The sequence below is a fragment of the Rhizopus delemar genome, genomic scaffold, assembly GCF_000149305.1.
Source record: "Rhizopus delemar RA 99-880 supercont3.14 genomic scaffold, whole genome shotgun sequence".
NCBI classification, from domain to species: domain Eukaryota; kingdom Fungi; phylum Mucoromycota; class Mucoromycetes; order Mucorales; family Rhizopodaceae; genus Rhizopus; species Rhizopus delemar.
In genome coordinates, this window is record NW_027137840.1 from 234,471 (window position 1) to 251,888 (window position 17,418).

Sequence of the window (17,418 nt, forward strand, 5' to 3'; positions counted from 1 at the left end):
TAAACACATGCCAATGTTACTGTTGTTACTATCAAAAGTCATTGCGAGGCCGAAATTCAGCATTGGCCTTCAACAAAAAGCGAATGTTTCACGCATCATGTCTGCGTATTTAAAAGAACATGACTTGCTGGATACCCCAGAGAGAAAGAGTCGTTGGAAGCCAGCAGAGAGCGATCGACTGGTGGCCCTTGTCGAACGGGATGGACCTCGTTGGAAGTCACTGACCAGTGTGTTTCCTGGCCGTTCTGCGGTTTGCATTCGCGCTCATTATCTGTTGTGCAAGGGACATCAGCAGACACTGACAGCCGAGGAAAAAAAACGATTCCATGAAGCGGTGAGCGAGATGACGCCCGAGGTCGATTGGGAAGCGCTGACAAAAAAGATACCCAAGCCGTTGAACATCCTCAGACGGTATTATTACAACACCTATTCGAGCCACACACGGCATGGGAGGTGGACGAGTGACGAGCTGGATGGCCTGGTGGGCGCCGTGAGACGGTATGGAAAGGATTGGGTCAAGGTGGCAAGCGAGATGGAGGGAAGAACGGTGGAACAGTGTAGGTCAAAGTGGGCCTATGAGATGAATACGAGACAGAAGGGTCGATTTACGCCCAGAGAGGATCAGGAGATCATGCGCTATGTTCATCTTTATGGACACGATGCGTTTGCGAAAATCAAACAGGCGATGAACAGTCCAAGGACGACGGCCCAATTAAAGAATCGCTATGTGCATCATTTGGATCCAAAGCTGGATAAAAGCCCGTGGACAGAAGAAGAAGAGGCCGAGTTTTTCAGATTGTATTCAGAGACGCAAGATTTAGAAAAAGTGCAGCGGATGATGAACAGTCGTCGCAGTAAAAGAGATTTACGCAACAAGTTGAGAAAGAGACGAATAAAAAAAATTTAAAAATAGCTCATCACTTATCAGCCTGTGGCGATCTTTTTTTATATCTGATTTACACTGAGTTTTTATTTTTTTTTTAAAAAAAAAACCCCAAGCTTTTCTTTTTCTTTTTCTTTTATATCTAATTTTTATAGAAATGAAACGAGGATATACATATGTTGTTACCCTTCTATCGATCTGTTTAATCTATGCTGGTTCACTTTATTTTGTATCTAAAACAACCACAGCCTCTTACCCAGTACTTGAAAAAGATGAAATCATCATAGAGGATACCTTATCAGAAAGTTGTACTATAAACTATACCACAATGGAACCAGACGTTATCAAAAGAGAGAAAGCGGTGATTGTGATCTTGGTGAGAAACAATGAACTGAATCCGATGAGAAGAACACTGAGAGAATTTGAAGAGTAAGTACAGTTGTTTATAAACTAACTGACTAACATGTATCATAGTCGGTTTAATAGAAAGTTTAATTATCCTTATGTATTCTTAAATGACGAACCCTTCTCTGATGAATTCAAACAGAGCATTTCAGCCTTAACAAAAGCAGAAATCGAATTTGGTCTTGTACCTCAAGCGATGTGGTCTGTACCTGGTCATGTCAATGAGACCTTGATGCACCATCAACTGGATGATTATGCCTCTCGTCATGTTATGTATGGCGGTTCACTGTCTTATCGACACATGTGCAGATTCAATTCAGGGTTCTTTTATCGACATCCCTTATTAGAGAAATATGATTATTATTGGTAATACAAGAAAAAAAGTAATTTAGACTTGTTTTAAAAAAAGAGCTCCTCTAGGCGTGTTGAACCCGGAGTTCATTTCTATTGTGATCTTGATTATGACCCGTTTCGTTTTATGAAGGAAAATGGGAAAGAATATGGATTTACAATCACACTCAAGGAAATACCAGAGACGATCCCTACCCTTTGGGAACACACACTCAAGTTTGCGCATGAAAAACAACTGAACACGACCTTGCTTCGTTTCTTTGGTAGCCCAGAAGGTGGCTATAATTTGTGTCATTATTGGTCCAACTTTGAAATCGCAAGTTTAAACCTCTGGAGGGACCCAAGATACCAAGATTATTTTGACTATCTCGATAGCACAGGCAACTTTTTCTATGAAAGATGGGGTGATGCGATCGTACATAGTTTGGCTGCTGGTTTATTCCTCAATAAGACTCAGGTTCATTTCTTTGAGGACATTGGCTATAAGCATGATAACTTTGCTCATTGTGTAAATGATGGTATCTTTGGAAAGTGTATGTGTCCTGAAGATGTAGGCAATTTTGATGAAATGTTTGGTTCCTGTCTTTCTGTAAGTTTTTTTTTTTTCTAGTAAGAAAAGAAAATAACTTTTGATTTATCGTAGGATTGGAAGAGCTTTAGAACAGAAGGATTACAGTGGGATTTTAGAAAGAATGGGGATCAAATAGTAGAAGGTAGAGCAATTCATAACAAAAAGTTTGCTTTATAGAATATATTGCTTTTTGTGTATAGAAAAAGAATAGTGTATTATTAGCATGTAACAAAGGGCTTCATATTGTTTAATAAAAATTTATTTTGAAATCTAGAACTAAAAAAAGATTTGTACGACATGAGTACGACTTGAATGATTACCTAAAATAATGAATGCCAAACACCATTCAGTGAACAAAGTCATCCATCCAAGACGTATTCTTTCAAAGCATAACCAAGATGGATGTCAGCCTGTGACATTGGCTCATGTCAATTTATATCACAGCTCTCTCCTCGTCTGCAAAGCTTTTTATAAGAAATATTGATACTTGGTCAAGACCCCCTTGGCCATTTTTTATAAATCATGAAACTAACCAATTATTCTATTTCTTTACCGCTCAAAATAATCAGTCAACCCAAGGGCTTTTGTGTTGAGGATCGACAATAGTCACACAAAGATAGACAATGTTACACGTTCTTTATGAATTACAGCACCTTCTTACAAAGCACACACGTGTTTTAAAGAGAGTCATCGGGCTCCCAATGACCATCAGCCTCAATTGAGATCCAATAAGAATACGGTCAGTATTTTTTTTTTTTCTTAATAAGCACAGTCCTGATCTGGTTCAATAAGGTCAAGAGAACAAGCAGTGATAGACAGAATAGGGTTGGGGAGGATTCGTTTGGGGATTGTATTATTATATTACATTTTAAAATGAATGCATAGATGCTTTTGTGTTGTATGATTACATTCACGTGTGCAAAAGAAAGTCAATGCTATTGTACTAGAGGGCAGCAATTGTCTTCTAAACAAGATGCTTCTATACAACGTAATAAACAAGTAGATGAACTAGCTGAGCCCTATAAAATAGCATTAAAATAAGAAAAACCAATAAGGATATGATTACCCCATGGTTCAAATAGAAACAGGCTGCGTTCTTTTGACTCTTATCATCATCGTCTATAAATTCAGGCTGAATAGTGGCCGAATGGATACCAAAGCCATGAAGTGATTTACGTATATCGGATGCTGATCTCATGTATCCTTCCCTTGATTCTAACAAGACATGAAGTGAAGCAATGAGTTTTATATCTGATAATTGCCAAACATGTAATTCATGAACTGATTTTACACCTTCCACCTATAGACAGAAAATAAGAATCAGTCGATTCAGCAGAGCAATACCTTTAATAGTGATTGATAAACATCAGACAATGGCACAGTTTTTGGTACGCCTTGCAATAAGATAGATGCAGTCTGTTTGACTATAAGAAAGATGAATATCACGATGACCTGTTGAATATGTGTGATTACCTAGCGGAAGGGCTGAAAGGAAGATGATGATGGTGATAAGGACACTAGGAAACAAATCAGCACAGGCACATCCCCTTTTGATTCACTTTACCTAACCAGGGGATCGAAATAAAATCTCCAGCTGAAAGGTGTCAACCAGATAAATAAAGCAGACGCAATGACGCCCAAGTTTCCTAATGCATCCCCAAGGACATGTAAAAATAGCTAGTGAACGTTAGCTCTTTAGAACATCACAGCTCATCACAGCCTTACACCTTTCATATTCAAATGTCCACCTTCATGGCCATGCTGACCTTTTTCTGTATGCTCCTCATGCCCGTGACTGTGTCCGTGCTCTGTCATCATCAGTCAATACCATCCATCCTCCAACCCCACTTGCTTACCGTGAAATAAAAACAATCCAATCAGGTTAGCCACCAAACCTGCTCCACCGGTGATCAAGACCATCACTGGATCCTTGATGGCTTTCGGAGAAACAAATCGTTCGATGGCGTCCATGAGGATCGTGAAGCATAAGGCAAGCAAGAAGACGCCGTTGATTAATGCGCCTAGTATTTCTGCTCGCTGCCATCCATAAGAATACTTTGGATTGTAACGGGTGATGGACGATAGCTAGGAAAGACATCGATCAGTACACTTGCCAACTCTTTTTTCTCTTTTTTCTCTACTTTGATAGCCCATAGGGCGACACATAAACTAAGTAAATCGTTCAACATATGAAACGAGTCAGCAATCTATTTAAAATATGTAAAAAAAAAGAAGGAGGGTGAGTAGGAGAGAAAGAAGGTTGAGTGGTGTGTTTTATTTACTAGAGCTAATGAGTTCACGTAATAACCTATCACTATTTCTGCTATAAATAAGATACTTGTCATCACAAGCATACAATGGATCCTTCTTTCTCTTGAAAACATCTTTCTATTTAAAATCAAGAGACAGAAATTAAAAAGAGAAAAGTAAAAAAAAAAAAAAAAAAAGGAGGAGAGGAGGAGACTTGGTTTTTTATATTTTTTTTTTTTCAATAGATGACTTCAAATGGAATAAAAGTAAACGTGGTTTACTTGTTTTCTCACTCTGCATCTTTTTCTCTATTTATATAGTTTGTATTCTCATCTTCAAGCCAACCATGGCCCTTGACCATACGCGCACTCTGCTTGAACATTCCCATCAGCATTTTCGATGGCTATTCATAGCTGATGAAGTTTTAAATGACATCAAACGACACGATTTTTATAGTGCGGGGAAAATGAGGGGCATTCAAAGGAGAAAGGGTAAGAGGGATAGGTTGGTAAAGGGCTTGTTGTTTACTATCCGAATTCACAAAATAGGATAATTTCGCTCTGAATACTTTATGTTTTGTTGAAAAGCGGTCGATCATGTCATCGTGCTACCTGTAGCGCTTCCATCATCAACGCCCTGCAAATCTTTCCACAGCTTTGGTCCGATATTTGCTTCTTCTTTATGCATAATAAATAGATGTTTACGATCGTTTATCAAACTCTTTTCAAATCTGTTTTTATAATGTGCAAAGGGGGGGAACTTCTTTTTGTAAGGAAATCGTTTTCATTCGTAACTCAACTATAGCTTACAACGTACCTCTTCTTTTACACACTTCAAGAGTTTATTTATATAATAGGATATAGGCTGTTGAATGATAGTTGTGTGATAACCTGCGGTTATCATCATTCACTCATCTCCGCACGATGCTCGTTTCATGATGATTGATACCCATAACACCTCACATCATGTATTTTGCAGATCCATCCTAATTTACCTTTTGGCTTTCTTTTTCTCATTTGCTTGAATGACTTTATGAAATGAACGTCTAATTCATCTATTCAAGTTTGTAACAAGTTCTTTGCAATCCGCCTTTTTCATTTCAAAAGATAGATACCATCTAAAACGATAGCGTCACCCTTTTCTTGATGCCTTTAGGCTTTTTCAAGGTCACACGGTCTTTGCTTTAGCTGGTAAATTAATTGAACGCATAAATAAACAAACAAACAATGAGCCTCGTTTCCTGCGGTTTTTTTTTTTTTTCATTTCTTTTTTTTTTTTTTTTTTTTTTTTTGCTTTATATCATGCAAGATAATAAAGAAGACGTTTCATTCAAAAAATTCGTAGACACTATTCACCAACAAGCTCAAGCAGCACTTGATGATCCTTATGTTTTTAAAAGACCTATTAAAAATGTTGCAGTGATCGGTGCTGGTGCTCACGGTGTAAATCATCCACAGATATTTTTTTTTTTCAAACAACTCATCCTTTGTTTTCATATTTTGTAGCTTTGCAGTGCTCGTCATTTAAAAGATGTTGGTATGCATGTTAAAGTGTTTGAGAGGAACAGCTCTGTTGGTGGTTTATGGTAAGTAAAAATGAAAATGAGCATCCGAAATTTTCACATGCTTTTTGACTCCAAAGGAAATACTCGGCTATACCTCCTCCCAAGCCAAAGATACCCACAGACAGCATCGATTCAGAACACATCAATCTAGACGAGATACCTCCTGTCGGACACTTGTCTCAAAAGACACTTGGAACCACACCCGAGATTATGAAGATGATCGCAAGCAAGAACCCTCCTTCAGGCTGTTATCGAGATCTTCATACCAACATACCTTCCAAAAACTTTGCCTTTCCCGATTTCCCTTTCCCTGACGAAACACCTACCTTCACAACCCATCAAGATGTGCTGGCTTATTTCGAACGCTATGCGAAAGCCTTTGGGTTATTACCCTTGGTAGAATTTAATACGAGTGTGGACCAGGTGATCAAGACAGTCGAGGGCGGTTGGGAGCTGGTGTTGAGTCGGTATGAGACATGTTCAGATGGGCTCATCAAAGAGACAAGATGGCGAGAGCGTTTTGATGCAGTGGTTGCAGCATCAGGTATGCACCAAGAGCCGTTTGTACCGGACATAAAAGGCCTTGCGGATTACAATACATCGTGGCCCTTGAAGATAGCCCATTCAAAGCAATTCAGACGCCCAGAGGATTATAAAGATCAGGCAAGTGAACGGTACGTGTGTTCCTTTACTCATCTTTTCTGTCAAAGGCTGTGTTGATCATTGGGGCTAGAATATCAGGTGTGGACATTGCAAGGTCCCTTGAGGGTCTTGCAAAATCAATCACTATCTCCATCAAGGGACCCTTTGTCACCCCCAATCCGATCGACAACATCATTCGAGCCCTCATTCCAAAATGCGTGACGATCAAGCCTGTCATCACCTCATTTTCAAACCCGGACGGAAAAGTGGATGGTAGCATTACGTTTGAAGATGGATCTGTGATGAAAGAGGTGGATCAGATCATCTTTTGTACGGGATATACAAATTCACTTGGCTATTTAAAGGATCTGATCATCAAGGAGGATCCATCAAAGGAAGGAGCTGGCTATGCCAATGTACCCGAAGGGCATGTTGTCTTGGGCCGCAAGTACCCTCTGAATACATATCATGAGGCATTCTTGATTTCCGATCCAACCCTTTGCTTCATGTCCATGCCTCGCATGTTTAGCCTCACTCCCCATTTTGACACACAGGCGATAGCTATAGCAAGGGTCTGGAGCGGTCAAGCCTATCTGCCGACGAGCAGCACCATGTGTCAGATCGCGGTCGAGTTCAAGCCCGAATTTCCAGCAGACGCATATGCTAGTGATAGGATACGTAGGGAGGTCTTTGTGAGCTGGCTGAATTATCAAGCTCAGAAAATGAACAGGGCAGATCTAGCTCCCCTCAAAAATTTTGATCCAACCTATGAAGAAGAAGGAAGAAAGCTGTCGGCGTCTTGGGGTGAATTGACAGAGGCTAATTTCAAAAAAACAAAGAAAAAGATATTAGCATCCATTTAATTTTTTTTTTCATGTTTTGTATAAATAAAATTGGTCTCGTAATATTTTTATTGAATAGACTTGTCGTGATGAAGTTCTATAGTTTATGATTTATACAAATTTGTTTGTGTAGGCAAGCCAAGAATATGCGCATACATTGTAGTATATTTTAAACGAGTAGCATGACAGAATACATCATTTCTGCTTTGACTGACTTGATCCTAGTCAGCTTCTTGTTTGTTTGTGTAAGCCAGCTCGCTGTCATCCGTTTCTTAAGCTTAAATTCGCAGATACCTTTGGGCTCAATATCACAACAGTTCACCCAGTTATATATATGCTTGTAAGCAATTGTTGATCAAGAATAATATACAAGTTTTTTTTTATAGACTATTCAGGTTTATTGTACATGTACCAATGTTTATGAGAACCAACAAACTTTCATATCGTGATAGTGAACACTTTTAGTATACAAAAATGTGTGCACACAAAACTTATTAATCGTAGTGATTTATACAGAGTAAATTAGCTTACACTGACTTAGACATGTCTTTTCTATGCTTTCATTTATCTTGTTGGGAGAGAAAGCAATGTTTGAGATATATTGATATCAATTAAATAAACAAAAGATTTCAAAAGCTTAGTAAATATAGCAGGCTCTATTTCACAAAGAAAAATAAATAAATAAAATATCCAAGCTAATTGCTTTGTATACAACTTCAAAAGGTTCGTGAGCTAGGCAAAAGAATGGTATGCAAGGAAGCTTAGGATTTGACCTTTAAAGAATCAGTCATAGTATGAAAGGGTTAAATAGAACATTCAAATGCTTCTTTCAGTAAGCCTACGATATAATCAATAGATATTTAGCCTGATAATGCTTTTAATTTATTAGTCTTGAAATAAATTCCATAAATGCATCATAAGTACTACAACTGACTCACAATTTTATAATAAAACTACAAAGGAAATCATAAAACATATGCCTACAATCAAATTTTGAATAAAGAGCTTAATATTTTTGTAATCTCCAAGCTATTCAAAAAGGTAACTTTATACTTTTGATATTATGTATCACTAACATTTCATTTATTATAGTGTGAGGACTTCTTCCTTCATACTCAATGGAATCCTTGATACGGTTATTAAATAAAAGGCAGCAACTTACTGTGAGAATGACGTTCTTGAAGTGTATCGTATCATGTCATTATTATATTCAGATATCAATTAATTTTTCTCTTAAATATGTAAATAGCATGTATATGGATATAGCAAAAACTGTATCAAATTCATATATAACAAATAAATATTATTCATACTCTCCTTTTGCTTACTACAAGACAAATTATCAAATGAATCTCCTAAAAGCATTTAGTGGCTGACTTTGTAAAGACTGCTTTTCATCCTAATAAAGTCACTATTCCCATTCTGCACAAAAAAGCAGCATTGACTTAAATTTTATTTTTCTGCTTTCAACTGTGCTTTGGACTCATGAAGGATAATTCCATACCACTTGAATTAAATACTGGTCAAGGAGCAAACAGATTTAAGGTAATAATTAGAATTATAAATCGAGATTTTACATTGACACCTTGTTTGTATTAGTATCAATCCTTTAAAAGTCGAGTTGATCGCATTAAAGTGGATGTTGTGCGTAGATCTAGACTTGTAGAAGACGAGCCAGACGAACATGGTTCCTTCTTTTATGAAGCACTTGAATCTTGGAAGGATTTAAATATGACAAGACATTTTAAGAATTTTATTAAAGAAATAACGCCACTTGTAAAGTCCTTACCATCCATTATTCATCATAAAGATACAATCGTCGACATTCTCGAGAAGCATCTCAAAGTAAAAGACAGCATGGCCTATGATGGTCTTTTAGAGTAAGTGTTGTGCTACTCAAGAAAAAAAGATACTTTTTTTGTGAATTAATATCATGTTTGTTATAGTTTGGTAACAAAGCTTGCAAAAGATTTGGAAGGTGAATTTTATCCCTATTATCCTCGACTCTTGTCTTGTATTCTTCCTTTAGTATATCACAGAGACATCAAATTACTCGAGGTATGTCTTTCATTGTTTGCAAGTATTTATGCCGTACATTACAATTAACATTTTTAATCAATTAGAGCGTATTTAACTGTGTTGCCTATTTATTCAAATTTTTGTCAAGACAAATTCTTTCAGAGCTAGATAAAACATTTTTGTAAGCATCATTTATTCTTAAATCATGTATATATTAATATTCTCTGTTATTAGCTTATTAGCCAAATTGTTGGGAGAGGACAATCAAGGAAAACCATATGTTCGAAAATTCACAGCAGAAGCGTTTGCTTTCTTATTGAGGAAAACTAGAGGCGCAGAATTAACAAAGATTGTTGAGTGCATACTTAATTCATTAAAGGAAGGGCCCTCAAAAGAATATGAAGAAGGTTTAGCTATGTTGTTTTTTGAGGCTATTAAAGTAAGTTGATCGCTTAGAAAAAAAAAAAAGGGAAAACTAACCAGATGATAGCAAATTGATCACCGTATTCACTCGAGAGGTGAAGCAATTTACAAAGAACTTTTAATTCAATCATACAAAATGGACGTCACCGTAGAGGATTTAGCAACTAGTCCAATTCATAATTTATTAACCAAAACAACGCTTTTGACTTTACATCATACACTTAGACAGCATTTTACACCTATTATCAACATTGTAATCAAAGAAAACCAAGATCAGCTTAAATCAAAAGATTTGGATCAAAAAGTCCTTGCTATTCATTTATCATTATTGACCATGTTTGTTACTGTCCGTAAAGCAAGCCGTGTTGAAGATTTTAAACCTCTTGTTGCTCAACTACAGGAGCTTTCAAAGACAATCTTTGCTTCTTCTAAAAATTATCCAAGATACATTTACACCGAATGCCTCCGCACTATTGTTGGTACACTTCATAATGGTTCTCTCGAAACGATTGTCAGTGGTGGCCGTGTTATACTAGAATCTGTTTCAAACTTTAATGACGTGGAGCTTGTTTATGGATTCTATCTTTCTTTAGCTAAACTTGGCTGGGGAAATTTTGTACAAATTGCATTACCCTATGTTATCAAGTAAGTATTATACTTGGCGATAGTAGTAAAAGAGACTTATCTTATATAAATCCCAGGTACACATCTGCTCATTTTAATACGAGCACTCAGGAAACAATTTTATTCTGGTCAGAGATCATATCAACTGATGTTATTGGATCAAACAATGCAGGATCATTATCATCATCTTTTACCGCAAAAGGATCATTATCATCATCTTTTACCGCAAAAGGATTATTACGTTTCCCATCCACTAAAGGACAAACCTCACTACCAGAAGGATTAATGAATTTAATGAATCAAAGCTTTGATTGGGAAAAGGAAAGAAACGCATTGAATGCTACGGACATGGACGCTGATGACTGCAAGATCTCAGCAATTACCATTTTAGCATCTATTCTCCACCTTGTACCAGTCATTGAAATACCATTAGACAAAGTTTCACAAATATTAATGTCATTACTTGGATCATTAAAAGACTTTTTGAAAAAAGATTCAGCAAATAACATACTAGTTGATACACCTTATGTATTGGCACATAAAAACTTTGTACTGGAATGTCTTTTGGGTCTTATTTTGGAAGCACTTGCTGGAATTGCGGAACATGATTCAAATGTTTTGACACAAATGAAGAATATCCATGAAGAGCTTATCAACGACATATTATTGGTTTACTCTACAAATGAAGTAGTGCTTTCTGGTATTTATCGTTATTTGGATCTCTTGGACTCTGGGTAAAAACGATAAACATTATTTTCTGTGCATGTTCAATTTAACTCAATATTTACTAGAAACCAAAATAAGGACATGTTTTCATTGGAAGCTTTACAAAAGCTTTATCCTGTATTGAAACTAAATTTTAGTTCTTACAAGCATCAATGCCGTTTGAACGCATTCAAAATCATTGCTCTCTTTGATCAACCAGTATTAAAACAAGACGAGAACCATAAAACTGATGAACCATGCGATATTGCATCAATGGCTGTTCAGCTCGAAGAAATCGAAGTCAGCTTTAAGGATTATCGTGAAAAGATCAAGTTAATGCAAAAGCTAAATCTTGTGCTTTCTTCATCGCGTGTTCCTGATATTTATACCGATTTTATTCCTCGACTCGCTTTAGGAGTTTTGACTATCAATCTTCGTCCATTGTGGGAAGAAGCTAAAAGAATGCTTACTACTTTTGCTCAAATTAACTCTGCGATGTATTGGGATATTATTCATGGCGAATTAATCAAATACAATGATGAAAAGGAACTTGCTTTAGATACTGTTTCCAAAAGTGTTTCAGCTAAATTAACTGACCCTGATGAACCTGAAGAGACCAATGCAACCAAAATTGGAAATCTTTCTTTTGATTGCCCTACATTGACAAGATTTCTTCATATTGAAGACAGAGCTTGGTCAATTATGAGCAGAGAAAAAGCTCAAAGCTTAGCATTATTGTTTTCCAAGGTGAATTTAATATAAAAATGCTATTATTAATCAAATCTAACCATCCTTCTTTTATGTGTATAGTTTTCTCAACAAGAAGGAGGCCATGTAGACTTTTGGAACTATTACAACATGTTGCTTTCCGTATTGAAAGAAACCAACATAATTACAGAATCTAAAGGAAGATTTTTGGTAGTTATGTTTATTGATTTCTTTAATAATGAATTCGTACATTCTGACAACGAAGAAGACGATAATGAGGAAAAAAAGGCTGCTGATCATGAAGGTAGCATGGAACAGGACAAAATTGAGATTTTGCCACGCTCTAGCAGAATCACTAAAAACAAAATGGTCAGCTGGCTTAGTCTCTTTTCTGTTTTCACAAACACAAAGAGCGCTTACAGAAACCAAGATCTTTATAATATCTTTATGCGTATCATTACTATGGGTGATGCTAAGCTTCAAATTGCTGCTCTTGAATGTGTATTTACTTGGAAGAATAATAGCATCAAGCCATATGCTGACAACCTCCGTAACTTGATGGACGATGTCAAGTTCCGTGACGAGCTTGCTTCTCTCATTCAAAACGAAGAGCAGACTCAAATTGATCCAGCACACCGCAGTCAGCTGATGCCTGTCATTATGCGCATCTTGTTTGGCCGTCTCGTACAAAAGAGCAAGGCATCCAACAAGATTAATAAAAGCTCCAGAAGAAGAGCTATTCTTAGCGCTATTTCATGTTGTCAAGTCAACGAAATTCGATCATTTATTGATCTTACTTTGGAACCTTTTCAAGCTGTTGTCGAAACTCCTTATACCAAGATTGAAGGTAATACTCAATTTGAGTTTGACGAACAGACTGGACGTCTGCTGGAGAATATTCCTTGGAGAAAACAAACTGGTTTCTTGAACTTATTGGAGGATGTGATCAAGCAAATGGCTTCCCACGTTTTACCTTTTCTTCCTGATTTATTAAAAGTTGTATTGTATATAATCAACTTTGCACACAGCCATACAGAGGACAGCATGGATATCGATCAAGGAAATGCCGAGGTTTCTCAAAGTGCAAAATCCAAGGAGGTTAAAAATATGGCAATGAAGCGAATTGTTGAAATGTTCAAGATCAATGGTGATTTTGACTTTACACCTTATGTATCCGCTATGTTTTCAGCCTTCATTACCTCTCGTGTTGCTACTTTGCCATTGGACAGCACACAAGATATTTCTCCGCTTGTTAATCTCTTTACTGTTTGGTCCAAAAAGATTGAATATGCACACTATCTTGCTGATTTTAACAAGGATGTAGTGCCTCAAATCATCACGACTTTAGGAGCCAAGACCTTGGGTGCACCTGTCCATCATGCTTTATTAGAAATCATCGAGTCCATACTTGATCTTTGTGACATTGAAATGGAAACTGATGCTGGCCAATCCTTGAAGGAAAAAATTGTTGTCGCACATGTAGACATGCTTCTTCAATCTTTACAATACCGTCTCACGCACTCCAAGGGCGACTCTAAGCAAAATAGTGGAAGATATACTGTTCGTGAAATTTCTGTTGCAGCTCGGGTTGCTCCTTACACTCAAAATGGTGCTCAAGCAGCTACACTCATTCAACTCTTGCTTCCCAATTTGAAGAAGCCATCCAGTAAAGTGCCCGAGAAATCCAAGCAAGATATTTATACCATCTGGTCTAAGCTCATTCGCATTGTTCCTGATTTTGAAGTTGGTTCCTTCTTGTATCGTGAATATTATTCAACGGCCTCTACTATGTTTGCTACAGCATACTCTCGTGAGAGTCGTATTGGATTGGTGCAGGTGTTCCATGCGATAGCTGAAATCAATCCTCATCTTGTCACTGTAGATAAACTTTTAACAAAATTAAATGCTTATTCTACCAGACGGATTGATGAACAGGATATTGATAGCATGCTTGAGGCTTTGAACTCAATTTCTGAAGAATACTATTCTGTACTTGATTCTGATCAATGGCTCCCCATCTTGCATCAATTAACTCACTGTATGCACAATCCTGAGGAAATGGCTATTCGTGGAACGGCCACACATTGTATGACCTTATTCTTAAAGGCTGTTGAGGAGCAAGCAGATGAAATCGAAAAGCAAAAGCTACTAGGCCATGTTCAGCATTTATTGTACCCTGCTATCAAACGTGGTCTTCGTTCTCGCGTTGAACTTGTACGTATGGAATTTACTAGCCTTTTGAACTCTTGTATCAAATCATTACCCGAGTTGTCTGCATTTGAAGATTTGGTTCAAGTAGTCGGTGCTGGAGATGAAGAAATCAACTTCTTTAACAATATTTATCACGTACAAACTCACCGTCGTTCTCGAGCTTTGCTTCGTCTTGCCGAACAAGCACAAAAATCAACATTCAAGGTTTCTACGATCAATCACATTTTCATCCCTATCATCACCGCATTCTTCAATGAAAGTGATCGCGTTGTTGACAATAGCTTGCTTCAACAATGTACCTTGACACTATCTGCATTAGTTAGATTGCTTCCTTGGAACCATTATTACCGTATCTTGCAAAATTACTTGAAGCTTGTAAAGACAACTGAAGAAAAAGAAAAGTTGTACGTTCGTGTGATTGTCGGCATTCTTGATTCTTTCCATTTTGATTTAAAGGGCCTTGATTTGTCTGATGAAGATGTTCAAAAAGTAATGGGTCGACAAAGAGTCAGGATAGAATATTTGACAGAAGAAAAGATCAATGAAGCTGCTCGTGCAAACGAAAAGCAAGCGACCGAGTCAGAAGTGAAAACTGAAGAACAAGAAGAGGAAGAAGAAGAGGCGATTGATGCTGAACTCGAAAAAGAAAAACAAGAAAGGGAAAGCCTCGAGAAAATTCACGGCATATTAGTCGAAAAGGTATTGCCTGAATTGAATGCCTTACTGAACACCAACGATAGCAGGAAATCTGTCTTAGTCCGTGTGCCACTTGCACTGGGTATTGCCAAACTTCTTTGTAACCTTCCTGAAAAGTCCAAGCGTGTCAATTTGCCTGGATTGTTGACTTCAGTTTGTCATATTATGCGTAGTAGAGCTCAAGATATTCGTGATATCACTCGAGAGACGTTGATTAAGCTTAGTGCATTCTTGGGGCCATCTTACTTCAACTTTTTCATCACCGAACTCAAGGCTGCCCTTACTAAAGGTTACGAACTTCATGTGTTAGGATACACAATCAACTCTCTCTTGTTGGACATGGTGCCTCGTTTGAATGTTGGTGATCTCGACTACTGTCTGAAGCAACTTACTGGTGTACTTATCAATGATATCTTTGGAGGGATTGGAGAGGAAAAAGATGCAGATGAAATGACTGGCAAGACCAAAGAAGCAAAGAGTCGCCGAAGCCCTGCATCCTTTGAGCAGATTTCTAAAATTATTCAATTCAAGAACGTTGGTATGCTTTTAGTGCCCCTTAAAGATGTGATGTCCGAAACTGAAAATAGCCGAACACTTCGTAAGGTGGACGATCTTCTTCGTCGTATTTCTCAAGGACTGGTCAGTAATCCCGGATTTGAATCCCTGGAATTGCTTGATTTCACTTATGGCTTGATTTCAGAAAATATCGAAGATTATAAAGCCATAGCTAAAGCAAAGGTTGTTAAGACTCAACGAGAATTGAACTTTGAAGTTCAAGTAAAACGGCCTACCGTTGAACCTGTGGATTATTACAAAGCCAATGCTCATCGATTTGTCTACTTTGGTTTGAACTTATTCAGTACGGCCTTGAAGAAGATTTCATATGATCTGAGTAGCTCAGAGGTTAATGAAAGATTCAAAAGATTGGTGAATGCTGTTGGTAATACTTTGTATACCAAGCAGTCTGCAAATGTCGTTGTTGCTGCTCGTATCATGGCTAAACTTATTACGATGCCTATCCCTAACATTGCATCAGCTGTTGATGTCTCCATTGATCGATCATTTGCTCTTATCAAAGCAGCTGGAGGAACACAGACCGCTACTATTCAAGCCTGTTTGAAGTTATTGACAGTTTGTATTCGTGACAACTCTAGGTCTTCCTTATCTGAAGCCCAGTTGACATATATCCTCAATTTTGTTCGCCCTGATATGGAAGAAGTAGAGCGACAGGGAACCATATTCGCCTTAGTTCGTGCTATTATTTCTCGCAAATTTATAGCACCCGAGATGTACGATTTGATGGACACAGTTTCAAATATTATGATAACCAATCACAGCAAAGAAATTCGCGAACAAGCACGATCTGTATACTTTATGTTCTTAATGGATTATCCTCAAGGTAAAGGTAGACTTAAAAAGCAAATGAGCTTTATTATCAAGAACTTGGAATTCGAATTTGAAAGTGGTCGAGAATCTATCATGGAATTGCTTCATCATATCATCACAAAGTTCAGTGTTGAAATATATTCAGAATTTGTTGATGCCACATTCCTTGCACTTGTTATGCGATTGATCAACGATGACTCTTCTAAGTGCCGTGAAATGTCTGCTGCACTGATCAAGTCACTCTTAACTCGTCATTCAGACAAATTGCCTACTGTTTATAAGCTTTTGAATACTTGGCTTGATGAAAACAAAAAACCTAGCTTACAACGAGCAGCATGTCAAGTATATAGCTTGCTTCTTGATGCCTTTGGAGCACAAGTCCGTAGTCAAGCTGCTATATTAACTCCTCGACTCTCTGCTATTCTTAATGCAAGTAAGCAGCGAACCGAGGAGTTGACCGAATCATATGCTTATGATGATGAAGACGAAGAAGATGACCATATGGATGTTGATATTCAATGGGAAGTCACATACTATGCTATCAACACGTTTGCTAAGTTGACTAAAGCATTGCCCAAACTTGTACATGATAAGGAAACAGAGTCTGTATGGTCTACTATTCAATACATGCTACTTTATCCTCATTCATGGGTCCGCTCATCTGCAACAAGATTATATGGCGCCTATTTCTCTGGTGTAGATGCGGAGACTTTAATGGTTAATGGTACCAATACAAAGTGTATATATTTAGACAAAAAGACACTTCGTAATTTAGCCTCAGATTCCTTGGAACAATTAAAGAGTAAGCATGTTACTCAAGAACATGCAGATCAAATTGTTAAGAATATGTTTTTCATTGGTAAATGCTTCTATTACATGTCTGATGAAGAAGACACGGAAGAAGTAGAAATGAATGAAGTAGCTATTGATGATGCCAATGATGAAGCAATTGAAGAGGAAAATGATAATGCTGACGCACAAGCAGCTGCTAAAAGAATAAAGGAAGATGCTCATAAGAAGAATCTCAACTGGCTTTTCAGAAAATGCTCATTCGATGCTCGTGGTGCCGCTATTAAAAAGTTCCCCAGCTCCATTATCATGGTAACAAATTTTATTTTTATTTTATCTTTTCGACCTT

General features: G+C 37.4%; 4 protein-coding genes across 4 annotated transcripts; 3 read left to right on the top strand and 1 right to left on the bottom strand.

The window, feature by feature from the left end:
• Positions 1 to 631: 631 nt before the first annotated feature.
• RO3G_14430 (uncharacterized protein) lies at positions 632 to 2,387 on the top strand (the record flags this gene model as incomplete). The annotated part of the gene is made up of 5 exons (XM_067669014.1): positions 632 to 854; positions 1,039 to 1,312; positions 1,358 to 1,654; positions 1,709 to 2,228; positions 2,283 to 2,387. 5 exons carry the CDS (start codon positions 632 to 634, stop codon positions 2,385 to 2,387), a joined length of 1,419 nt encoding a protein of 472 aa, XP_067525115.1.
• A 758-nt stretch (positions 2,388 to 3,145) lies between these two features.
• Positions 3,146 to 4,181, bottom strand: RO3G_14431 (uncharacterized protein; the record flags this gene model as incomplete). The annotated part of the gene is made up of 7 exons (XM_067669015.1): positions 3,146 to 3,229; positions 3,277 to 3,510; positions 3,555 to 3,634; positions 3,684 to 3,727; positions 3,775 to 3,887; positions 3,936 to 4,018; positions 4,067 to 4,181. The coding sequence occupies 7 exons, from the start codon at positions 4,179 to 4,181 to the stop codon at positions 3,146 to 3,148; spliced, it is 753 nt and encodes a 250-aa protein (XP_067525116.1).
• A 1,580-nt stretch (positions 4,182 to 5,761) lies between these two features.
• RO3G_14432 (uncharacterized protein) lies at positions 5,762 to 7,598 on the top strand (the record flags this gene model as incomplete). Its single annotated transcript, XM_067669016.1, has 5 exons — positions 5,762 to 5,902; positions 5,966 to 6,045; positions 6,102 to 6,698; positions 6,758 to 7,470; positions 7,588 to 7,598. 5 exons carry the CDS (start codon positions 5,762 to 5,764, stop codon positions 7,596 to 7,598), a joined length of 1,542 nt encoding a protein of 513 aa, XP_067525117.1.
• Positions 7,599 to 8,993: 1,395 nt separating this feature from the next.
• On the top strand, positions 8,994 to 17,385 carry RO3G_14433 (uncharacterized protein; the record flags this gene model as incomplete). Its single annotated transcript, XM_067669017.1, has 10 exons — positions 8,994 to 9,053; positions 9,108 to 9,388; positions 9,455 to 9,566; positions 9,632 to 9,708; positions 9,762 to 9,966; positions 10,018 to 10,595; positions 10,652 to 11,308; positions 11,366 to 12,026; positions 12,090 to 17,139; positions 17,321 to 17,385. 10 exons carry the CDS (start codon positions 8,994 to 8,996, stop codon positions 17,383 to 17,385), a joined length of 7,746 nt encoding a protein of 2,581 aa, XP_067525118.1.
• Between the last annotated feature and the right edge of the window lie 33 nt (positions 17,386 to 17,418).